This window comes from Pipistrellus hanaki (assembly GCF_964339955.1).
Source record: "Pipistrellus hanaki genome assembly, chromosome: 8".
NCBI classification, from domain to species: domain Eukaryota; kingdom Metazoa; phylum Chordata; class Mammalia; order Chiroptera; family Vespertilionidae; genus Pipistrellus; species Pipistrellus hanaki.
This window is the reverse complement of record NC_140510.1, coordinates 70,409,824-70,435,854: the sequence shown is the minus strand read 5'-3', so window position 1 is coordinate 70,435,854 and position 26,031 is coordinate 70,409,824. Positions and strand designations below refer to the sequence as shown.

The 26,031-nt window shown below is 44.2% G+C and overlaps 1 protein-coding gene across 1 annotated transcript in view; it reads left to right on the top strand.

Annotated features, from left to right (window-relative positions):
• Nucleotides 1–26,031, top strand: part of DNAH7 (dynein axonemal heavy chain 7) — a 159,998-nt gene that overhangs the window by 91,895 nt on the left and 42,072 nt on the right. Inside the window, exons 39-49 of the mRNA XM_084892142.1 lie at nt 111–237; nt 1,825–2,044; nt 5,371–6,243; nt 7,696–7,925; nt 8,808–9,138; nt 9,724–10,070; nt 11,976–12,156; nt 15,426–15,611; nt 17,031–17,194; nt 20,232–20,386; nt 23,812–24,002. Coding sequence (XP_084748268.1) covers nt 111–237; nt 1,825–2,044; nt 5,371–6,243; nt 7,696–7,925; nt 8,808–9,138; nt 9,724–10,070; nt 11,976–12,156; nt 15,426–15,611; nt 17,031–17,194; nt 20,232–20,386; nt 23,812–24,002 — 3,005 coding nt within the window. The remainder of the gene's footprint in view (nt 1–110; nt 238–1,824; nt 2,045–5,370; nt 6,244–7,695; nt 7,926–8,807; nt 9,139–9,723; nt 10,071–11,975; nt 12,157–15,425; nt 15,612–17,030; nt 17,195–20,231; nt 20,387–23,811; nt 24,003–26,031) is intronic.

Genomic DNA, 26,031 nt, shown 5'->3' with positions numbered 1-26,031 from the left:
CTGGATTTGGCCCGCGGGCCTTGTGTTTGACACATGTGCTCTAGATATTAGAGAAAAATACTCCGGTATGTATTAGCAACATGGTTAAGAGTTACCTCTTCAACGTACAGGTGGTGGTCGAAACCCGGTGACTCCTCGATTCATGCGGCATTTCAATATTATAACAATCAATGAGTTCAATGACAAGTCCATGTACACAATCTTCTCTAGAATCTTAAACTGGCACTTAAAAATCTGGTGAGTAGTTTACAGTGGGTTTGCTTTTCTCATTAAAGAGGCATAAAATCTTTTGAAAATATACCAATATAGGTGGTGCTCCTTAAACTTTTCCACAAAAGCATCCTTAGAGGAGGAAAAGATGATGAGAACCATTGCTCCCTCCACCACTCCCCACTGGGCCCCTCTCCAGGTTATGGGAGCATCCAGAAAAGGAGCCAGAATAGCTTTCCTTTTTCCGTGTGTGTGTGTGTGTGTGTGTGTGAGCGCGAAACTTTGGATTTCAGCCTAAAAATCCACATAGCCTGGCCGGTGTGGCTCAGTGGTTGAGTGTCAACCTGTGAACCAGGAGGTCACAGTTCAATTCCCAGTCAGGGCACATGCCCAGGTTTCTGGCTCCATCCCCAGTAGGGGGCGTGCAGGAGTCAGCCAATCCATGATTTTTCTCTCATCATGGATGTTTCTCTCTCTTTCCTCCTCTTCCTTACTCTCTGAAATCAATTTAAAAAATATAAAAATAATAACAAATAAAAATAAAAATATGTACAAATTTTGCATTCTGCTGTTTAACATGTTCAGGTGGGACTATTTTGAATCTCCCCCCCCCTCCCCCCCACCGCCCCCAGTGCCATTAGCAATGGGAAGGCATGTGGCATTTATCCTCTGACTGGGAACCCTCTAGGAGAACTCGTGGTTCCCCGGTGTCCCTGTCTCAGTGGATGCACAGCGTGGGGCCTGCGCCTGGGAAAGGCTCTCCTCCCAGCTGCGCAGAGCCCCAGCGTCTGGGGTCCCTGGGGTCCATTCTCGGGAAGTGCCATTTCCTGTCCTCGCCAGGAGGCTGGAGGACGACAGCTGGTCCTTGTCCAGACTGAGGTTAAGTACAGACAGTTTTTGTAAATGATTATTATCCCCCAGGTCCTTTCCACCCTACTCATGCCCTTTGCCCCCCCTTTTTATCCTATTTAACTCTATTTAACTTTCTTTTTAACTCTCCTTTCCTTTCTTTATATATTTTTCTTTTCCTCTCTTTGAAAATACTTTTCCTCTGTGTTTTTCGTGGGTTCTGTCTGTAAGCAGTTGAGAATGCAGGGAGTGAAAAGGGGCAGAACTCATTTGCCTAGTGCAGTGGTGGGCAAACTCATTAGTCCACAGAGCTGAATATCAATAGTACAACGATTGAAATTTCTTCTGAGAGCCCAATTTTTTAAACTTAAACTTCTAACACCACTTCTTCAAAATAGGCACACTCAAGGGTCCCAAGAGCCGCATGTGGATTGCGAGCCGCAGTTTGCCGACCATGGTCCTAGTAGATCCTGGACTTGAGTTACATCACCTGGGCTCCTTGGTTGCTATTTCGTTCCCTTATTTAAGAGATTTAAAGTCCGTTAAAGTGGTTCAGCTGCTCATGGAGTTCCTTTGAACATAAAAATAATGAATGGAAAGTAACTTTGAAAGAAGTAAAAATCCTATCATTATTATAAGAAATGGTAATTCTATGAACTAAACCAATTTAGTCAGAACAAAAATTTTGTTAGGCATGCAAAATGTTTATGTATCAGAGTTCTATATTTGCTGACTTGTTTCCCCTTTCTCTTAATCCTTTTTAAGTTATAAATTTCCAGAGGATTTTCTGACTTTGACCTCACAGATTGTCAACGGCACAATGATTCTGTACAAAGAGGCGATGAAGAACCTCTTGCCTACCCCAGCCAAGTCGCACTACCTGTTCAACCTGCGGGACTTCTCCCGCGTCATTCAGGGCATTTGTTTGTCCCGACCGGAAACCGCAGAGACCAAAGAGGCCATTAAACGCCTCTGGGTTCACGAGGTGAGTGTTCCTGCTATTGAAATCTGGTCACGCAGAAAGCAAAGACCTTCCTCATGCCAGCCACCAAGCAAGAAGGATGCTCAGCAGTTCATGTTGCTGAAATGCAATGTGCTGGTTGTCATTATGAAGGGCAATCATCAAGATGATTTTTTAAATGTTTAACATGAATATATTTTAGGCCATTTAAATGGGTTGTCTCTCCCTGCTAGGCATTGCTGTTGACCTGGGTGATTTAGTCTTTGTTAGTTTGACTTCAAATAATTTTGAGGAGGAACACTTTTTGGTCTGTTTTTATATGAAGTGAATATTTATTTACATCATTTACTCAGAGTTTGACTAGCTGCCGAAAGAACTGTAAAGCAAACCAGTTTGGAGAGCATAGGAACCATATACAAATATACTTACCTTCTCTTTGGGAAGAGGAATGTGGGTGAACATTTTCTTGTAAAAAATTGTGTAGGGAGGGAAGAAGAAGTAGTGAGAGAGAGAGAATACAAAAAAGAACGCATCAAAAACAATAGCTCAATATTTTTTAAATAGGCAAAAGGGTATAAGAATGGAGAAAAAGTGTTTTTCCATTTTAATATGTAAATAATATGGTTACTTTAATTTTAAGGATGTAGTTTAAAAATCTGGAAAACTGGGATGCACTGCTATGTTAAAACGATGTGCTTCTGAGGCATAGATTCCAAAGGGGCTTTTAAAATTCTGTTGTTGTAGGCTTTCTAGTCTACAGTCTGAATTCCTAAATCCTCACACCTTCAACCTAATGCCCAAGAGAAGGTCCATTCCTCTTGGAAGTTCCGGCCACAGCAAGGTCCCTCTAGGTGACTCTTGGGGAACGTGTGATCGGCAGATTCTGGCTTCACTCCACTGCGGGCCACTTAGTGCCTGAGTGGGGTCCACGCTCTGAGGCGGGGACAGAGGCTGTACGTCTGGGAGGTCACCTCAGTAACATAGATAATGCTGCAAGGTGGGAAGGGAGCGAGGCGAGAGGCGGGTGTCGTTGGCCTCCGTGAAGGCGTGCCCGGCCTGTGGCAGCACTTGGTTATGGCCACGTGGCACTCGGGGAATCATCTAGCATCTCTGCCTCAGGAACTCTACTCTTGGGAGTCCTTCTTCCTAGAACACTCTGAGCCCTGTCCTCCACAAGGCCTCCCACTGACCTCCTCAAATATCCATGACCGGAGAGCCTTGCCTTGGACCATCCCCACCCCCTCTATAGTTCTTTCTCATCTTGCTTTGTTCTTCATAGCTGACTGCCACCTGATACCATCTCTATTTTCGCTTACTGATGGTCTCTGCTGGAATATAATAAGTTTCAGGGGAGCAGCAGCTTTATGTAGTCACTGCTTCCCCCAGGGCCTGCTTGTGTTTGATTGTCTTTGGGAAACACTGCCTTAGGTTCTTACTAAGTTAGGTAGTGATATGCCGATTCATGCTTAGGCACAGATGTCCGATGAGTGAGGTGGGTTTAACTCAGTTTCCTCTTCCCTGGGGGCTGTGGTACGAGGTCTTCATACCTCCACCCAAGGAGTGACGATTGGCCTGTGTTGGAAACTATGTTATTCCACAGAAAAGTAGCTGTTGAACTTGTTGGCGTAGGGGAGGCTGCAGTCAATATCTTTTGCATTATCATGTCATCCACTTGTCATTGGTGAGAACGCTGAGATCATTACTCTTGAACACCATTGGGTTGACAACAGGGCAGTCGGTAATAATTTTAATTCTCATGTTTATGGTTTTCATGCCTGTCATCATTTTATTGTCGCCATGCACCTGTGAGACTCACAGGCAGGTATTACTACTTCTGTTGTGTAGACGAAGGAGCTGGTGTAGACAGGCGAAGTGATTTCCCCCAGATGTCAGGCATTTTGCAGACAAGACTTCGCATTGCTTATATCGCCTATGTATAGTAGGTCCCTGGTTCCGTCGAAGCTCTGTTCCTACGGCGATGTAATGCTATTTTCCCCGTAAGTCGGAACCTACCTACATAAGTACCTACGTCACTCACGTGGAGCACATACACAGCAGCAATTAAGTGAAATAGTAAAAAAAACTTAAAAGAAAGATAACAATTCCTGACCTTTACTTGTGGTAAATAAATAATAAAAACCATAAAGCACATATGTACAGACGAAATGGTGAAACTTTTTTTATATATAAATAAATGGGAGATGGTGCCATAACCACAAGGTGAATATGTCGAGTCCAACATAACCCTAGGACTGTCTGTATTTGTCTGCTAGTGCTGCTATAACAAAATGCCACCGACTGGGTGTCTTAAACAACACGTTGATTTTCTCATAGTTCTCGAGGCCAGAAGTCCAAGATCAAGGTTCTGGCGAAGGGTTTCCTTTTGACTTGCAGATAGCTGCCTTCTTTCTCACTGTGTCCTCGCAGGGCCCTGCTCTGTGTGCCTGCAGAGGGGTGGGGGGAGCCCTGCTATCTCTTCCCCTTCTTAGAGGGACACCAGTCTGGATTAGGGCCCAGCCCGATGACCTCTCTTAACTTAATTACCACCATCAAGGACTTCTCTCCAAATGCACTTGTGTTGTGGGGTGGGGCTTCAACATATGAATTTAGGGGGGACACAGTTCAGTCCAAAATGGACTGTGGCCCAAGGCACATGCACACCACTTTGAAGAATGTTATTTCACATAGCAAGCCTGGTTCACAATTTCTTACAGCTGCATAGCATGTGCCTATAGCCAGAGCCTATTTTAACAGGTTGCCTTCTGCAATGACTTACAAAAACATAGTTTTAAAATGTCCAAAACAAACTTGCTTTCCACAGAAAGACATTTTCTCTTTCTCTAGAATATGTGCTGTAAAAAAATAATATAGATTTTCCAATAATTTTCAAACTGTTACCTGGCTTGGAGAAGGGAAGGCCATGGTATAGAAGGTGGAAAACCCTAGGAAACCAGTGGCCAGCTCTGTCTTATCTGAGCAGCCAGCAGAGGTAGTCGCTTCTCTTATCTAGTTGTTTTTCTTCTCTGGTTCTTAACACTCTTTCTCTGGTGTTCACAGCCTCTCTACCATCTGCTTCTGTCCCCCCAAATTACCTTTACTTATTGAAAACTGAATGCAACTGTGTGGTATCTCATATATGTATGATGAAAATGGATATTTAAAATAAACATGATCATGGGTTAGTCCTAATAGTTTAGATGTGCTTTTAATAAATCCCATTCAAATTTCCTAAGAGTACTTTTTCGATTACTTGAGATTAGCACAGAAATGAGAAGAAAAACAACAACAACAACACACACACACACAATAGAAGAGTCTGTTCCTAAAGCTGGTTTTTAATGATTATCCAGGTCCTTAGGGTGTATTACGATCGCCTCCTGGATAACGCAGACCGACGTTGGCTTATTGAGTACATTCAAGAAATTTTGAAAAGTCACATGGATGAAAATTTTCACGAGCTCTTTAAGAAACTGGATTTCAATGGTGATGGAATAGTGGAAGAAGATGACTTACGCAGCCTAATGTTTTGTGATTTCCACGACATCAAGAAGGAGGACACCAACTACAGAGAAGTGGAAAACGTGGACAACCTTCGGGTGATTGTAGAAACCCACCTGGAAGAATATAACAACATGAGCAAGAAGACCATGAGCCTCGTCTTGTTCCGATTTGCTATTGAGCACATCAGCCGCATCTCCAGGATCCTGAAGCAGCCCCGGAGCCACGCTCTCCTGGTCGGCGTGGGGGGCAGCGGGAGGCAGTCTGTCACCAGATTAGCTGCCCACATGGCGGACTATTCCGTCTTCCAGGTTGAAATCACTAAGGGCTACGGCAGCACCGAGTGGCATGAGGACCTGAAAGTGATCTTGAGGAAATGTGCCGAGGGCGAGATGCATGGTGTCTTCCTGTTTACAGACACTCAGATCAAAAGGGAGTCGTTTCTAGAAGATGTCAACAACCTGCTCAACGCGGGGGAAGTGCCAAATCTCTTTCCCTTAGACGAAAAGCAGGAGATATGCGAAAAGATGCGCCAGCTTGACCGCCAGCGGGATAAGACCAAGCAGACCGACGGGAGCCCCATCGCTCTGTTCAACATGTTCATCGATCGCTGCCGCAGCCAGCTGCACGTCGTACTGGCCATGAGCCCCATCGGGGATGCCTTCCGGAATCGTCTGAGGAAGTTCCCGGCTCTTGTTAACTGCTGCACCATCGACTGGTTTCAGGTATTGCCATGTACATTGTTGATAGATTTCTAGAAATGTTGATTCTCTGTCATTACTTTTATTGTAGACTCCCCTCCCCCCCCCAAAAAAATGTAGTTTTAAAAAATTTTGTGATCAATAATACTATATTATTTTATGGAATTACTAGAGGCCTGGTGCAGGAAATCCCTATGGGATTGGGTCTAAACTGGCATTAGGACATCCCTCTCTGCCTGTCTGCCTGCATGATTGCCCCTAACCACTCTGCTTGCCTGATTGCCCCTAACTGCTCTCTTCCCTGCCCGATTGCCCGTAACCACTCTGCCTGGCTGCCTGCCTGATTGCCCCTAACTGCTCGCCTGCCTGTCTGATTGCCCCTAACCACCTCTGCCTCAGCCCCCACCACAGCAGCTTTGTCCAGAAGGACGTCTGGGATGATCTGCAGAAGGTCATTTGATTGTCCAATCTAATTATCATATTATACTTTTATTGTTATAGATAACTCAAGAAATCATCATAATAGAAAATCATTTTATTGCTAGTATATGCAATCATTATCCTCAATATACCATAGAAAGTTTTAGGATAAATGTGTGTATCAGCAGGGTCCGGTCAGAGAAAGACAGGGCACGTTGGAAGGCGTCATTGGGGAAAGGTGAATGAAAAGACTCTTCATGGAGGGTGGGCAGGCTTAAAGGAAATGGGAGGGGACGGTAGAGGGACCATGCAGTGGTGGGTGGAGCAGGAAGTGGTTACTACAGCTGGATATAGAAGGGAGGGAAGAGAGTTGCTGGACTTTGGTGCGGTGGGAGAAGGATGGCTTGGCAGGTTCAAGCACCAAAAACCTAGAGTTCAGTTCCTGCTGGCAAGGAACAGAGGTATAAATACCCCTACCTCTCTCCACCCTCAAGGAAGATTCCTACGTTTTGGATTGAGTAACTGGGTGGGTGGGGTGATGTCTACCTAACTGGAGAAGATTAGAAGATTAGGCAACTGTTTTGGGGAAGGCAGGAATCAGGCTACGGACTGGTTGAGTGAGAGATACCTATAAGAGAAATGAAGGAGGTAGTTGTTCGTATGATTCTGGAGTCTAGGGGAAAAGATAGCATTTATTTCAGAGAGCCATTGGGAGAATTAAGTGAGGTAATTCCAGCAGAACGCGTACAGAAAGAGAACATTCTGTAAGTTCTGTTCCTTTCCTCCTCCTTGCTCCTGCGATGTTATGAACAATTCCTCTGGGTCCCACACAAACCATAGAGCTGGTAGGTAGGACAGGCACTCCCTGCTTGCTCCCTGCCCTGAGCATGCGAGTTCTGGGGGAGTTCCTCAGAAAACATCTCCCCTAACCCGTCCGCACCCTCATTCTGCCCCCACCCCCCCAATCCCTAACACCCCTAAGTTCTAAAGGATCACAGGGTAACAGACTCAGGGCGTAGCGTGGACCAAGCACTGAAGCGTTTATGTCACATTTAGTCGTGGCCTGAGGACGCCCTCCAGGCCGTGGCCTCGCGATTCTTGGAAGAACTTGAGATGTCGGAGGATATAAGAGACGGCTGCATAGACATGTGCAAAAGCTTCCACACATCCACCATAGAGCTATCAACTTCCTTCTTCGTCGAACTTCAGAGATACAACTATGTGACGCCAACCTCTTACCTGGAATTGATCTCCACCTTCAAACTGCTGTTGGAAAATAAAAGAAGGTAAATGGGAATTTTTATATTTCTAAGTGAACTTCAGCAGCTTTAAAGTATTTGTGTGTACAAAAATGGCATTGCTGTGATGTGATAGAGATGCACTTCACATGCGTAGTGAGTTTTGTCCAATAAAAAAAAAAGACTCCTCCGTGGACATTTTTTAAGGGCAGGAGAGGGTCTTATTCTTTTGTACAGATGCATTGCCTAACATGTCTGACTACCGCTCAGTCACACCCTTTGTATTGCCATCGCTTTTTTATTGGATAAATTTGACGTGTAACATTGTGTACGTTTAACCTTGTGACGTGGATCTGTTTAATATTGTAATATGATTGCCGCTGAACCACTATTTTATCACATTACATAATTATTATACCATGTTATTAGCTATCTTCCTTTTGCTGTGAATTAGAAAGCGATGGGTTTTTACGATTCCTTACAATTGTGTACCTTTATTTATTTATTTTTTAATATATTTTATTGATTTTTTTTTTTTTACAGAGAGGAAGGGAGAAGGATAGAGAGAAACATCAATCAGCTGCCTCCTGCAAACCTCCTACTGGGGATGTGCCCACAACCAAGGTGCATGCCCTTGACCAGAATCAAACTTGGGACCTTTCAGTCCGCAGGCCAACGCTCTATCCACTGAGCCAAACCAGTTTCGGCAATTTTGTACCTTTAAACAGCATCCCTCTTATCCCCCACATGCAGTGCCCTGGCAAGCACCCTCAGACACTCTGTGTTTTATAGGTTTGATATCAGTGGAACGTTCCCTGGTCCCTCCTCTAGCCGTGCTTTGAACGAGCGTGGAGAGCCCAGAACACTTAGTCTCCTTCCTTGCAGGAGGGCTGGAGCCTGGGACTAAGTGGTGTGTGTGTTTGCTTTCAGCGAAGTGATGAAGATGAAGAAGCGGTACGAGGTGGGTCTGGAGAAGCTGGATTCTGCGGCCTCGCAAGTGGCCATCATGCAGACGGAGCTGGAGGCGCTCCACCCGCAGCTAAAGGTTGCCAGCAAAGAGGTGGACGAAATGATGCTCATCATCGAGAAGGAATCCATCGAAGTGGCCAAAACGGAGAAAATCGTGAAGGCCGATGAGACTGTGGCCAACGAGCAGGCGATGGCGGCCAAGGCCATCAAAGACGAGTGTGACGCCGACCTGGCGGGGGCCCTGCCCATCCTGGAGTCGGCGCTCGCGGCCCTGGACACCCTCACCGCGCAGGTAAGACGCCGGGCTTGTGGGAAGTGTCCTCGGGGCTCCGGGAGGCCTGTCGTTAGCACTGGGTGCCTCAGCCCGTCCCCACGGGGAACGCAGTCAAAGCCGCTGTCAGGTTGGCACAGGGTTCCCTCATGCACCTGAAGAGAAAGTTAGAAGACACTGGTTTGTAGCATGTACACATGCACAGAAATTATATGGAAGAATGCAAACAACATGTGGTTAACTATATATATATAATGATTATAGATCTTGATATTTATAATTTTTGTATTTTTCTAACATTTGCATTTTTATAATCTTTAAGAAGCTACAAAGCTGTTACTTTGTGACAGCCAAATCTCTCTTTGGTGTGTTGTTGAAATAGAACTTTATGTCATAAGTAACTTTACATAGGTATCTCCCCAACATTATTTGTAGTTTTTATCTTGGGGGGAAGACAGAGTTCTCAATGCTTCTTAATAATACTTATAATCACAGTCACCTGAACAATGAGATTCTAGAGCCTACAGCTTGGCTTGAAAATAAAAACCAATTACAAATGACCCGCCCACAAACTGTTTCTAAATAATGGGCGTGCTTCCTCCCCAGGACATCACCGTGGTCAAGTCCATGAAGAGCCCGCCGGCGGGGGTCAAGCTGGTCATGGAGGCCATCTGCATCCTCAAAGGCATCAAGTCTGACAAGATCCCCGACCCCACGGGCTCCGGGAAGAAGATAGAGGATTTCTGGGGTCCGGCGAAGAGAGTCCTTGGTGACATTCGATTCCTACAGTCCCTTCATGAATACGACAAAGACAACATTCCTCCGGCCTACATGAACATCATCAGGAAAAATTACATTCCAAATCCGGACTTTGTCCCCGAAAAGATCAGAAATGCGTCCACGGCGGCCGAAGGCCTGTGCAAATGGGTCATAGCCATGGATTCGTATGACAAGTAAGTGCCGAGAGCGACCTGAGGTGCTCTGTGTCCCATGTGGCCACTTAGACGGGATGGAACTTGGAAGCTACAGAGCTGAGAGGAGCCCGGGAAATTGAGGCCGATCCCTGCTCTGTGCTTGCATGCGTGGTGGAGGCAAGCTCAGAGCTGCAATGCTCCCCAACTTTCTGCACTCAGGAGTCCTCGACACTCTTAAATATTATTAGAGACCCAAAAGCTTTTGTTTATTATCTACCTGCCAGAAATTAAAACTGAAAACCTTTTAAATATATTTAAGAGTTCTTTTTTTAAAGATCAAATATTTATTTTTTTAAATATATATATATTGATTTCAGAGAGGAAGAAACAGGGAGAAAGAGACAGAAATATCAATGATGAGAGAGAATCATTGATTGGCTGCCTCCTGCATGCCCCCTACTGGGGATAAAGCCTGCAATGGGGTATGTACCCTTGATGGGAATAGATCCTGGGACCCTTCAGTTCGCAGGCCAAAGCTCCATCCACTGAGCCAAACCAGCTAGGGCAAGAGTTCTTTAAAAAAAAAAATGTGTGTGTGTGTGTGTGTGTGTGTGTGTGTGTATATATATATATATATATATATATATATATATATATATAATTGATTTTTTTACAGAGAGAAAGAGAGAGGGATAGAGAGTTAAAAACATCGATGAGAAAGAATCATCGATCAGCTGCCTCTTGTACACCCCCTACTGGGGATGTGCCCACAACCAAGGTACATGCCCTTGACTGGACTCAAACCTGGGACCTTTCAATCTACAGGCTGACGCTCTATCTATTGAGCCAAACTGGTTTGGGCAAGAGTTCATTTTTTTTTAAAGAGCAATGAAAACATTACACGTTAACACAACTTATATATATATATTTTAATCCACATTTTAAAAACAAAAACATTGTGAGAAGCGTGCTCGTGTTTTCTATTCCAGCAAACCTCCCTGATGTGTGCTCTAGCAGGAGATGGCTGGCCTCTCAAACCTGCTTCTTCAGTGTGCTGCGATGCATGGTTTGACTAAAGCACGTGAAGCAATGCCTGGCACAGCTGCTCCAGTGGACAAGGGCGGACCTCAGGCCCCCTTGGAGGGGAGGGGCAGGGGCCACTTGTAACCACTGGTATGACATGTGCACGTTCTTTGTGAAACAAGGAGCCTTTTGATGATTGTGTGAGACCAGGCATAGCGTGTGCAGAGTGAAAGTCATTGGTTATTTCTTCAAAAAGCAACTCTTACAGGATCTTTCAAATACACACAATTGGAGTCATTGTACATATGTACATGCTGTATAGACTGGGACCAGGATATACTATGTTCAATGATAAATGTTAATGTAATGTCTTATCATTTGTTTAGGAAGATAGCATGACCGACTCCATTTTCCAGAAAGAGAAAATGATTTAGATCCACTCTTTTTTCCTACATTGTTCCTTGTATTTCCAACTTACATGTTTATAAGAAAACTGGGCTTTACCTAAGGGTATATTCTGAAATGTTAAAAAAGAAGTAAACTGACACAGAATACCTCACCTTTTCCTCATCAGAATTAAGCCACTTTCCCCAAACTCTGTAATATTTTACATGAATGTGCTATTCTCCTTTTGCAAAATCACCAAAATATCACACTGACAACAGCCAAATATTATTTTTTTTTTTTTCGGTAAAAAAACAATTACTTGTTTGAAAACATTACGCCTATTGGGTATTAATAGTCACGCCTTATGTGCTGGGATCAGGTTTGCCTGTTTCTCGGTGGAACAGAGAGCAAGGGAAACAGTCTAGGTTGCATAGGAAGATGGGTTCTGAGTTAGAGGAAGGCTACCAGGAAACCAGCCATGGTGCACTGGGATATTAAGTCTACATTTCATTTCCCAATTTCCCTTGCTTGCAGAGTGGCAAAAATAGTCGCTCCCAAGAAGATCAAGCTGGCTGCAGCGGAAGGGGAGCTCAAGATCGCCATGGACGGTCTCAAGAAAAAGCAGGCCGCCCTGCAAGAAGTGCAGGACAAGCTGGCCAAGCTGCAGGAAAAGCTGGAGCAGAACAAGGAAAAAAAGGCTGACTTGGAAAACCAGGTAGAGGAGGATGCCGGCGAGGGTGGGCAAATGGTCCACGGCTGTGTGTGAAAGCCACGTTCATGCCAGCACACCCTACAGCAGTCCTCTTTGCCAGCTGGTCAGGAGCTGGTGACCGGTGGTCCACGGCCATTTTTATGGTCCACTCACTCGTAACCATTTATAAGTGATTACATATTAAATGGTTATATAAGTAACTATATGATATCCTTGATTTTGCCTCTTGGGCCCCAGAGCTTAAAATATGTACCTTCCTTTGGCCCTTTCCTTCTCCAAAAGAAAGAAAAAAAAAAAATGCCAATCATCTCTGTCTTGTATCATTAAAATATCGAGCTAGATTATTTCAATTATTCTTCATGTTATCTATAGGTGAGGAAATGGAGAGGCAACATGTTAATTGACTGGGGTTGTGCAAGAGTTCATGGCAAAGCTGAGATTAGAATTCAACACCCAGCACCCCGCAGTGGCCACTGACAATGTCTCTAAGACTAAAAACATTGCTCTGACTCAGCGGTCGCCAGCCAGTGGTCCGTGGACCGCTGGTGGTGCATGAGGTCCAAAAGGTTAGCGGCCGCTGCTCTCACTCATACAGCGATGCTGTTTGTAAAAACTAACCGCTGAAGTCTGAGCATGTCCCAGAAAAGAGGTCAAAATACTTGGTGGCAGACAAACGGTGTTGGGTGCCTCTTATATGGAAGGCACTGTTGTATGCACTATCTCACTTATTCCCTCAAAAAATGAGGGAGGTAATCTCTTCGCACCTTTTTGTAGAAACTAAAGCACAGAGAAGTTGAGCAGCTTGTCCACTGATAACCCAGGTTCTAAGCATTACGGCTAAGATCTGAACCCAGGCGATCTGACCTGAATAGCCATGCTCTGTCCCATGGCGCCAGACTGCCCCCTCCTGTAGGATATAGGTGCACATATTCTATATTTGTGCAAATATGTGGCTAATATTTAGAAATGTGATCTATCATTGAGCATGCTTTCCAAGTGATCAGTTTTAGTTTAAATAATATAACTGACAGTATGTTGTTGCTCACTCTAAGTGGGTTTCAACTCTGCTGTATGTTTGACATTTTTATTTTCCAAAGAAAAATGTTAAAAAATTATGGTGATGTAAAATGAATATATGCATATGTCTACTAAAAACCTGCTCTTGGAGGAGAAATTTTAGCTAAAGTATTTTTACTTACTTGTTACTTCTGACAACTTTATTATGGTCCAAAGCCTGATTTACCACTTTAAGATCACTGAGAGAATAATGGATGAAGAAAGACAGAAACTATTGGAAAATTAAAAAAGAAAAGGTTTAAATTTAGCAAGTATCAAAAATATTACCTGTTAGATACTTTTTGCTTTTTTAAACCTATTTTTAGATAAATTGATACAGTATTTTATATTTTTTAATCTAAAACAATTATTTAATATGTGTTAATAGCATTAGGAAAAGTATAAACTAAATTCTTATTATAAAATAATATGTCTCTGTTTTTATCAATTATTTACTCCTTGCTTTAAAAAATATTTTTATTGATCTCAGAGTGGAATTACTCCCCCTACTGGGGATTGAGCTCGCAACCTGGGCATGTACTCTGACTGGGAATCCTATATAATAAAAAGTGAATATGCAAATTGACCGAACAGTGGAATGACTGGTCTCTATGATGCACACTGACCACCAGGGGGCAGATGCTCAATACAGGAGCTGCCCCTTTGTGGTCAGTGCGCTCTCATAGGGGGAGCACCCCTCAGCCAGAAGCCCTGAACAGGGCTCATGGCTGGCAAGCGCAGTGCTAAGGATGTCTGACTGATGGCTTAGGCCTGCCTCTAAGCTATCAGTTGGGCATCCCCCAAGGGCTCCTGGGCTGTGAGACTGTGCAGGCCAGGCTGAGGGGACACCCCTACCAGTGCATGAATTTTGTGCGCCAGGCCTCTAGTTGAACCATATCCTCCCGGTTATGAAACCATTGAAGCACATCCGTCAGGCTATTTACTTCTTCTTTTCACGTGAATTATTTAATTTTAAACCTTGAGGTAAACTTTACTTAATCTTGTCTTATCCCAAAAATAATGATGCTAAATCACTTAATCTTTTATGTTTAAAAATGTATTTTTATTGTTTTCAGAGAGGGAGAGAGATATATAGAGGGGAAAAAAACATCACCTATGAGAGAGAATCGTTAATTGGCTGCCTTCTGCAGGCCCCCACTGGGGATCAAGCCTGAAACCTGGGGCATGTGTCTGAGACTGGAATCAAACCCAGGACCCTTCAGTCCACAGGTCAACACTTTATCCACTGAGCCAAACTGGCTAGCGCTAAAATAAATCAAAATAATTCAGGTATTCTACTGAAATATTGCTATTGCATGGCTTGAATTGGTTTCCCACCAAGTTTACTACCTTCATGACTGCCCTTTTTATTTGCTAATCACATGGCTTAATTATGTGTAATCAAATTTAATTAACAGTCCTTTGCACAAAGCAGGCTTTCAGCTGGGGATCAACGCCCCCATGTAAGGTTATTTGCAGGTGTCTGAGTAGGTTGATGCATTTAACAACTTCAAAATTGTATGTTGTGAGTAAATATAAGTTATGAAAACTTTTAAACATTTAACTGTTAAAATTTTAAAATCAACCATAAGTTAAATAAGTGGGGAATGTTCAGAGAATACTAAAATCAAATGCATTTTGATGATTGAAATGGAGGGAGAACATCTATATTTGCAAGAGAACGTTCTTCATTACTTACCTTTTAGTGTCTCGTACTATAGGCCATTCCCTTAAATAAAACGATCTTTGCATTCCATGATAAATATCATTATGAGTTTCATAAATTGTACTCATGGACAGACTTTTATTATGGAAAAATTCTCAAACATTCTGAACTTCCCAGTGTTCACAACGAGATAGCTCACGTTTCCTTTAGAGGTGTGGTCTGCAAACTGAGGCTCGCGAGCCACATGCAGCTCCTTGGCCCCTTGAGTGTGGCTTTTCCACAAAATACCACAGCCTGGGCGAGTCTATGTTGAAGAAGTGGTGTGAGATGAAGTTTAAGTTTAAAAAATGTGGCTCTCAAAAGAAATTTCAATCGTTGTCCTGTTGATATTTGGCTCTGTTGACTAATGAGTTTGCCGACCAATGCTTTTAGAGAGTTAAAAAATTCCAATGGAAATTAAAAAGCAATAATTTCTCTCTGAGGGTAACGTCCTGCAGGATTTTATAGTCCATCCTACTGTGGCTGCTGACACACTCACTCTTGCCTTGAGGTTGACTTGTGCAGTAAGAAGCTGGAACGTGCGGAGCAGCTGATTGGCGGCCTCGGGGGTGAGAAAACCCGCTGGAGCCAAATGGCCCTGGAGCTGGGGCTGCTGTACATCAACCTGACGGGTGACATCCTCATCTCCTCGGGGATAGTGGCCTACCTGGGCGCCTTCACCTCCAACTACCGCCAGGTAAGGGCCAGGCAGACCACCAGTGACTGCTAGGGGCTTTCTGCCCTTCCCAGGGCAGCTGACATTAGCCCAAGGGACGTTTGTGTGTGTGTGTGTGTGTGTGTGTGTATGTTTTGCTAAGTGTAAGAAGAAAGTGTCCCTCTATCTTGTCTCAAAGGGTAAGAGATCTTTCTTTTTTTTTTTTTTACAGCAGTATAGTATTCCATGATATAGATGTAACACAGCTTTTATATCCACTCACCTGCTCTTAGCTATGGTGAATTGTGCTGCTGTGAACACAGGGGTGCATATATTCTTTCTGACTGGTGCTTTGGATATATTCCCAGAAGGGGATCACTGGGTCAAATGGGAGTTCCATGTTTAACTTTTTTAGGAAATGCTGCACTGTTTTCCATAGGGGTCTCACCATTGGCATTCCCACCAGCAGTGCACCAGAGTTCCTTTTAAGTCATAGAACCATAAAGATCCTGAAGAAAGCACAGGCAACTAAACATCAGGCATCTCACTTGTCTTTCTTCCTGAACTTTTTGATCTGTAATCTCACGTGTGTCCTTGATTTCTGTCTTTTTTGGGTGTGAACCTGGGTTGGAGGTCCCAGTTTGGCTTCTGAGCATCCTGGGTGGGGTATCCCAAACTCCAGTCTATGTCCTGATCCTTGTTGGTGTCTAAAAGCCCTGCCATGGTTCCTGCCCCAGGGCACGTGAGAGCCAGCAACATGTGTTTTCCAGGTCCTCTGCCAGTTCAAGCTGGATTCACTGTTACACAACAAACTGGATTCAGTTTTCTGGCCATTTGTAATTTACAGCAACTGCTTTGTCAGGCAAAGCTGTAGAAGAATGACACTTGGGTCCTAACCGGTTTGGCTCAGTGGATAGAGAGTCGGCCTGCGGACTGAGGGGCCCCAGGTTTGATTCCGGTCTAGGACATGTACCTTGGTTGCAAGGACATCTCCAATGGGGGTGTACAGAAGGCAGTTGATCAATGTTTCTCTTTCATTGATGTTTCTAACTCTCTATCCCTCTCCCTTATTCTCTGTAAAAAAGCAATTATATATATATATATATATATATATATATATATATATATATATTTTTTTTTTTTTTTTTTTTTTTTTTTTTTTTAAGGAAGAATGACATTTGGCGATTATTTTTCCATGTACAAAATTCTGGCTTTATGATGAAGTGACCTGTCTAAACATTACCTTAACATTGGATATAAATAATTTTTACTTGAATACGTAGAATTATCATTTTAAGTTATCATCTTATTTGAAAAAAATCTGGTAGACAAATCAGTTTTTAGCTAGAACTTCAACCATGGTTTGTTGACTCGATGAATGAAGCGTAAACAGAGAGTGTACAGAGTTAGCATGTAGCAGCCTCTGACCGTGTATGTTTTCTCCCCGTGTGTGTCTGAAAGAACCAAGTGAAGGAGTGGGCGCAACTGTGCAAGGGCAGGGGCATCCCCTGCTCCGAGGACTTCTCCCTGATGGGCATCCTGGGAGAGGCCGTGACCATCCGCACCTGGAACATCGCCGGGCTGCCTTCTGACTCGTTCTCCATCGACAACGGCATCATCATCATGTAAGAAAAACCCTTTCCTCACCGATGGCCTCCGTGAGCCCGGGGATTTATTTGTGCGTGCAGCTTTGCAAACAGTCATAGCTAGCGTAGTTCAATAGTATTGAAGATAACTTTTTGCTTAATTAGCTAAGTTAAAAATGAATAATCACTTCCTTTTCCTATTGATATTGGAATAGTTGAATATTAGAGACCCTGGTAGACAAAAAAACAAACAAATAAACAAACAAACAAAAAACCCAGATTATTTGCTTAATTTAATTTAATTTAATTATTTTTAAATCAATCTTCAGCAAATAGAGCAAAATCCTACCATTAAAAACAAACAAACAGCCCTAGCCGGTTTGTCTCAGTGGATAGAGTATCGGCCTGTAGACTGAAGGGTCTGGGGTTTGATTCTGATCAAGAGCACGTACCCAGGTTGCAGGCTCGATCCCCAGTAGGGGGCATGCAGGAGGCAGCCAATCAATGATTCTCTCTCATCATTGATGTTTCTATTTCCCTCTCCCTTCTTCTCTGAAATTAATAAAAAATATATATTAAAAATAAACAAACAAACCCTACCATAAGTCAATAAAGTCTAGAATTTTTATTCCCATTTTGTTATTGCAGGTTAATGAAACGTGCAGTGGGTTGTTGGTGGTGAAAGTTTTGCACGTTCCAAATTCTGCATTAGTCTCTGCTGGGTGGGGGCTATTCTCAGTGATAGGGATACACTTCTGGGTCATGGCTGAATGGAGCTTTTACGACAATGGCTGCTATTCCTGGAATCTCCCTGTTAGTAGATAAATCCTGGGGAGACTGGGCTGGGAGAACACTGGAGGCTCACCTAGCCTCGCTTTTACCCCTGGTCCGACCTCCCAGAAACGAAGGCCTTCAGCCTGCCCCCAGGTGAGGACAATAAAAAATGGTGCCATTTCCAAGTTCACGTGTCCATGGGCCTTTCATCGCCAGCCTTCTTGGGGGGAGTTCCCACGTGAGAAGTAGTGCAGGTCAACCATCTGTAGAAAATGTGCAGCTCTGTGTTACATGGCTATTTTGACTAGTTGTTAGTTTACTGTTGAAAAAGTAATTGAGAAGAAAGCACTTAAAAATGGTTGAGGTGTGTGAATTTTAAAAATAGAGTTAACCAACTCACATGTGAAGACTAGTTATTCCTGAATTTTTTTGTCTGTAGCATTTATGAAAGTTATCCCACAAATTAAAACTCTGGTGAACACATTTCTTTACTGCTCAACCACTGATCTTGACTTATGGCTTCCTTAACATTTATTTACAGAATTATTCTACAGGGATCTGAGCTATGTGCAACTTGAATATATTGTAATATAAAGCAAAACAACATCTGATGAGAACACCTAAAGGAAGTTGGAGAAGCAGTTAGTCTAGGGCAGTGGTCGGCAAACTCATTAGTCAACAGAGCCAAATATCAACAGTACAACGACTGAAATTTCTTTTGAGAGCCAAATGTTTTAAATTTCTTCTAATGCCACTTCTTCAAAATAGACTCGCTCAGGCCATGGTATTTTGTGGAAGAGCCACACCCAAGGGGCCAAAGAGCCGCACATGGCTCGCGAGTCAGTTTTCCGACCACGGCTCTAGGGGTTTGAGACACACCAATCCTCAGAATTGGGCCCTGGATGACGTCTAAAGCTGTCTGGGTTTTGCCACCTGGACCTGCTGCAGCACTTTGATCTTGGACTTCCAGCCTCCAGGACCGTGAGACATAATCTCACGCGATGGGAGACACACTGTGGTACTTTGCTACGGCAGCCCAAGGGGACCAGTGCATTACATGATGCTGGTACTAGAGGATGGGACCATCTTCTTTACCACAGAAGTGACATGTTTTGTATCAAGCTGTGGCCTCCATGCTAGAAAATATGGTCACGTCCTTGGTGGTGGTGGGGGAGAGACACATAAGTCATTCAATGAAATCCTAAACTCATGGTGTGATGACACCGAATAGGAGCTGTTATCTTGTTCCCATCCTCACTGTATGTCTTTACCTTGCCCCAGTTTCCTTTTATTTCCTTCCCATCCTGTTCTTCTGGTGTTCTGTGTTCACTCCTGAAGATTTTCCTGAGGAAAGTGGCCGCTACGATGGCTGTGTTTACTGCGACTTCTAAGAGAAAGAAAAAAATGCCAATCACATTTTACACAAGGCACAGGGTGATTTGGTTGGTACTATCTGGTGATGGCAGGGATTGGTTAGCCGTTGTGACCCCACAGGATTCTGGAAAATAAGCTGCACGTCTCCTGGTTCACTGTTCTTGTTCTTGTCATTAAAAGGGAGGATGTGAGTGAGAATGAAGCGGTATGTGTGAGCTCTCCCCGGGCGTAAAACCCTGACTCTCTGAGAATAGATCTCTGGCCATAAGGAGCTCACAATCTCTAGGTAATCACTAGTCGCATAAGTAACATTAACTATATAAGTTTCTGAAACAAATACTGAGTTGACCCTTAAGCGTCCATGGCTATTACGAAGTTTAGGTGATAAAAAATGACACTTTTCACCCTTTTTTTTTTTTTTTTTTTTTTTGTTAGACCATTTTATCTTCAATGATCTAGAGTTGAAGGAGAAATATGACGCCTCAATTCTTTCTTTTTCTCTGTTGTACAAATGCAAATGACAGCTGAGGGTGGCTCAGGGGCAGAGCGATTTGCCCCAGGTCACATGCGTAATTAATGGCCGGGCCTAGCCAAGAACTCGAGTTCCCTGTCTTCCATCACGGTGAATAGTTGTCACTGTGGCTTAATTAGCAAAGGCAGCAGATGTTTTCAAAATGTAATCTAACATACAGAGAACTGCAATTTTCCAAAAGAGGAAAAGCACTGGCGTTCAGTTGGCCAGCTGGCTTTAGGAGTTACCATTCTAGTAGCCGGCTCAATGTGAATGTCTGCTCAAGAGCACAGCTCCTTATAGAAAGTGAGAAAGAAAGACATTCCTATAAAGCGTACATGGTAAGCGATGTGTGACATGAAACAACATGGAAACGAGTCATAGCTTGACCAGCATCGTCTTTCTTGTCTCTTTCAGGAACGCAAGAAGGTGGCCTCTGATGATAGACCCTCAAGGTCAGGCCAATAAATGGGTCAAGAACATGGAAAAGACTAACAGTCTGCAGCTGATTAAATTCAGTGACCCTGACTACATCCGGACCCTGGAGAACTGCATCCAGTTTGGCACCCCTGGTATGTAGGCGGATGACATGCACACGTTACGGAAATGCCTGGGGAGGGTTTCATTAACCCCAAAGGGTGAAGGTGGTTCCTTTTTTAAAACATAAGTGTGTTGGATTAATCTTAAATAATGACTTTATTAATGTCTTTTATTATTTATTGACAATCAAGTGAGAACTTTAGATATTCTAGGACCAGAAGGTTAGGGCATTTTCTTTGTCTCAAAATTTCTTTGTCTGATGCGTCCTCTTAATTGAGCTGTTTTAATTTGTGTCTGTTCCTTGTTGTTCTTTAGTTTTTATTGTAACTCCACGTCTACAAAAAAGAGCCACTTGATAAGCCAAAAGCATTTTAACACAGTGTTACTCCAATTATCTATTTATTCTTCTCTCAACTCACCCTATAAAAATGGCAGAGGAGGAAGTCCACATTTTACATGGCCAACTGTTATCTGCCATTAACAAGGGGGAGATCGGAATCATGGCCAGGATTCTTTAATAAAGCTCTACGCACATGCACACTTGTCAAAAACAAAGAACAGAATAGCTATGATTGGAGTAAATTGGGGTTACTAGTCACATTTTAAATTTGTGTTGCCCATCAGATTTGACTCTTTACTTGAACAAATAAATGGAAATATGATGAAACGGCAACATATTTAGCCTCAGGACAAGTTTAGCAAATCCCAGGTACTGTGAGAGCTAGTGCTGTGAGGAAAAATAACCACAGATATACCAGGTGGTCTCCCAGGCTTTCTATTTTTGTATATTGATAATGAGTTAGTCTTTAAAATATTAATTACAATCTTAGGTTCTGCTACGGTAGGCATAACAGGAACTAAGTCTACTAATAAAATCTGTGTGATACACACACACCCACATTCACATCCACCCACACACTCAGAATTTCCTTTGTACAGCTGGTGTTCTTACAGTATAACGACAGGAGTTACCAAAAAAGGGAATATGATCTCTACTCTCAAATGTCTTCCTTTTTTGAACAGACAGGATCGGATACTATATGTAGCTAACTGTAATGAACATAGGAAGTGGAGGGGCATGGCGAGCCTTCACCAGAACCACTGTGCTGTGATGGGCAGGCTCTGGCAATAGAGTAGCTGCCCAGACACTCAATGCCTCCTTCCATGACTTTGCCGAGACTCAGTTCCCCATCTGTGCGTTTGCCAGGAAGACAGAATGACTGTACTTTGCATACTTACTGCAGTGTCAGATCAGCTCAACTTGCGTTGCTTCTTTGGTTGGAGACTTACTGTGGTTTATGGGCATCGTCTTTTAATTATAATAAATACATTAATATAATAATTATCTTAGTATAATCAGAAAGTCACAGATGATGAACTATGAGAATTCAGAGGACTCGGATTTCTTGAAAGAATTGGCACCATAAATACCTTGCGTGTTTAAAATTACCTAATTTAATTTGAATATTTAAATAATTTTCTTGGCACAGGTAAAAAAGAACAACTTAATGATAACTGAGCATCTACCACATGCTTGGCGTTCTGGAGATTTCTGTGATCTCAGCCACATACATTGGTGACAATATTGCATTATTTTAGGCAGAAATGGGCATGGAGCCAATCTGTCTCATGTCTTTTAAACTGTAGGTCACACTTTGAGAGAGAAAACCAATTTAGTGGGTCTTGGCTAGCATTTTTAAATGGAATGCAATAGGAAATAGTAGAACATATTAGGCTTCCTAGCATGGCGTAAAGGTAAGCATTCTTTCATGAAGTTATAAAAGTTTTAGATGCATATGTGTATACTCGATTAAGATTTAAAATGGATTTCTTACTTGGGGTTGTGGCCATCAAAAAAAAAAAAAAAAATGAAATCCAATACTGATTCCAACCACTTCATTTTATTAACAAGGTAGGTGGGAGCCAGAGGATGTTAGTTTTGTGGCTTAACCAGCGTGCCCCCTCATCGAGGGCAGTGCTGAAGTGGTTCCCAAGACTTCTGCCTTTGTCCAGTGCTTCTGTGTCGTTTACACTTGCTTTAGCCTAGTTTTTGGAATGAAATACTTTAAAAAGAGATAACCATTATTTACAATGCCTTTAGACATTAGCTATCGGAAAGAGGTGAGAAAATTTAAATCTATTCCAGAAAGAGAAACATATGGCATGTTTTAAAACTTTTTATATTCAAGTAAAGGGACCAATTCCTGTCACAGCTTTACAATATAAATGGTGGAAAATTCCTCCATTTAGGGAGTTATCTGTAGACTAGAGGTCCAGTCACAAAATTTGTGCATGGGGTGGGGGGCCTCAGCTCAGCCTGCACCCTTTCCAATATGGGACCCTTCAGGGGATGTCCCAGAGATTGGGCCTAAGCCGGCAGTTGGACATCCCTCTCACAATCCTGGATCACTGGCTCCTAATCACTCACCTGCCTGCCAACCTGGTCACTCCATACTGACCCCCCTGCCAGCCTGGTCTCCCACAACTGCCCCTCTGCTGACCTACTTGCCCCTAACTGTCCCGCTCTGCTAGCCTGGTTGCCCCCAACTGCCTCCCTGCTGGCCTGCTCACCCCACACAGCCTGCTTGTTCAGTTGTTTGGTTGTCCCTCACTAACCCCCCTGCCAGCCTGGTCATAGGCAGCCATCTTTGTGAAGGCGTGGAGGTCAATTTGCATATTACCTTTTTATTATGTAGGATATTGGTCTATCCCAGGACAGCTCTGGCCAGTGGCCCCTGGCAGGCAGCCTGGGTGGAGAGGGCGGAGCTACCTACTCCTTCCTCACCCACAGGCCTCCCTTTTATTTGTTCACGTTGAGTTTTAGGACAAGATCCTCTTTGATAAACTATCCTGCTGCTTAAGAAAAAAAAGTTTTAAAGCCGAAGTTCTAGAAAATAAAGAAAGGTACATTTGTATTAGCTACGCCCATGAATAAGGTATTCACAGAATAGTAATCAGAGATTGCTGGTAAATCAATTTTCATACATCAGTAAAGCTGGAGAAATAAAATAAGAAAAGTTTTAAAGTTTTAAAAGAGAAATCAATTAGTGTAGATCTTTCCATGACCTCTATGAAAAAAATCTTTTCATTAAGCGCGAACCCCCAGATCAGAGCCTGTCTTACTAACATCCCATCTCCCCGCGCAGAGCATCCCCCGGATGCAGAGCTACCTCTGGGGGCCTCGGGCTGCGGGGGGCTGCGGGGGGGCTGTGAGAGCTGTGGGGGGCTGTGGGGGGCTGTGGGAGCTGTGGGGGGCTGTGGAGGGCTGTGGGGAGGCTGCGGGGGACTGAGGAGGGCTGCGGGGAGGCTGCGGGGGTTGCAGGGGGCTGCGGGGGCTGTAAGGGGGTTGCAGGGGGCTGCGGGACGCTGTAAGGGGGGCTGCGGAGGGGGCGAGCTGCAGGGGCTGCGGGTCCAGCCCAGGGCTGCGGTGACGCGGCTCTCCCTCTCTCTGACCCAGTGCTGCTGGAGAACGTGGCGGAGGAGCTGGACCCCATCCTGGAGCCGCTGCTGCTGAAGCAGACCTTCAAGCAGGGCGGCAGCACGTGCATCCGCCTGGGCGACTCCACCATCGAGTACGCGCCCGACTTCCGCTTCTACATCACCACCAAGCTGCGCAACCCGCACTACCTGCCCGAGACCTCCGTGAAGGTGCGTGTCCGCGACCCCTCCGCCCGGCCCACGAAGAGGCCCCGTGTTCTGTCCGCGGGTCCTGGGAGGGAGGCTGCAGCGGTGCCCCCGTGCCCGCTGCCCACGCGCCCTCTGCCCACGTCCCCTCTGCCCACGTCCCCTCTGCCCACGCCTGCTGTCCACGTGCCCTTTGCCCACGCGCCCTCTGTCTACGCACCCTCTGCCCACGTGCCCTCTATCCACGTGCCCTTTGTCCACACACGCCCGCTGTCCACGCCCGCTGTCCACGTGTCCTCTGCCGGTGCCAGAGCCTCCGCCCCAGGGAGGGAGGGAGGGGGGAGGTGTGTTTCAGATCCCACAGCGGCGCTGTCCTGGGTGCAGGTTAGAAAGCGGTGAGTGGAGGCACCTCCTTGCAAAATTGCCCTCGTGCTCCTTGTTGGAGCTGGGATTCAGGAGAGAACATTCATTCTTCTCCCTGCCCCATTTACGTAATGACTTAAAGAGCCGCTTTTCGTTGCTAAAATTCTAGCATCCCTGCCAGAGTGGAGCCAGGAGAAGGGTTAGTCGCTGGCTGGGTGCTCTGGGGCTGACCCGCTCCTCATTCCCAGGACTGGGCCCAGTGCCCCAGAGGAAGGAGTGTGGGGTGAGCCGGTGTGGAGGGGGGTGGGGAGGGGTGTGGAGCTGTCATTCACAGGCCGGGAGGAGAGCACGGTAAGAAATAGGGATTCCGATATTGCAAGTGACATATAGAGATGAGACTGGTGCAGGGAGCCCAAAAATGCCCTGGAGGGGAAATGTTTACACTCGTCCGGACACCTGCCCGCAGCGGGAGGAAGCCCGGATGACACAGCGCCCTCCCCCCAAGAGGAATACACAGGCCTGTGCCAGGAGGCCCCCTGGTCAGTATGGACCATCCTCATGACCAGAGGACATGAAGGAGCTGAAAGCTGGGGACACATGTTACCCCGACAGTCAGGGCAGCCAGGACAGCTGGCTGAAGCAGGGGGAGTGGCTCTTGAGCCCAGTTTTAAGAACAACAATAATTAAAGTATGTTCTCCAAACCCCTGAAAAATATTGTTAATGTTCCTGTTAGGAGAAGCAGTGCCCAGCAGCAGTTAGGAGTTGTTTCTGGAGCTGGACAACCTTGGTTCAAACCCCAGCTCTGTCACTTGCCAGTGGTGTGACTTGGCCACGTTATGAGCCTCTCTCTGTGCCTCAGTTTTCTTCTCTATAAAATGGGAATAATACAGAGTGATGCGAAGACTGAATCAATTAATCTACATAAAATCCTCAGACTAAGGCCCACACGTGTTATTATATGGGTATTAACTATTAGCATTATTCACTTATAAGTAAAAACAAGAATGAAACTTAAAAGAAAATTACAAAACCTTAAAGCTGGGGTACAAAAAATGTTTTTTTTTAATAAATGGCAAGATGTCACCCCAACAAATTTAAATAGATAAATAAATGACATGGAAAGCCTCTTTTTACTTTTCAGAAAGATCTCAGAAGATATCACAATTAACATAAGCCATTTTTAGCGCCCTGATCACTAGTTGTGATAGAAGTCCTAACCCCTGTGGGGAGGAAACTGATCTAGGAGTCACGATTTAAATCCTTGAGATCCCTGGAGGGTCTGATTGCTTCATTATTTTTAATTGCTGGGATTGATTAAACAGGGATTAGAAAACATAGTGAAGCAGTTACTTGCTTTCATTTACAAATGAAAATACTTCCCCTTTGTCCTATTTTTAGGATCTTTTATGTACCTTTTGCTTTCAAAAGTACCCACGGGATGACAGTATGCTGTATAATCCTTTTGAATCTAAATGAAAATAATAGTAGGAAGCAGCCATATTTGTATAATATTCTTCTAGTTATTTTTATGGGTTTTGGCTGTTTCTTTTATTTTTTTTTCTTCACCATTTATCCCCCCATACCCTCTTCCAACTCCCCTACCTCCCCCGACACACGATCACCACACTGCTGTTTGAGATTTTTTGAGATCAATATTTTGCAAATCCAACCGTTTGCTCACAAATAAAC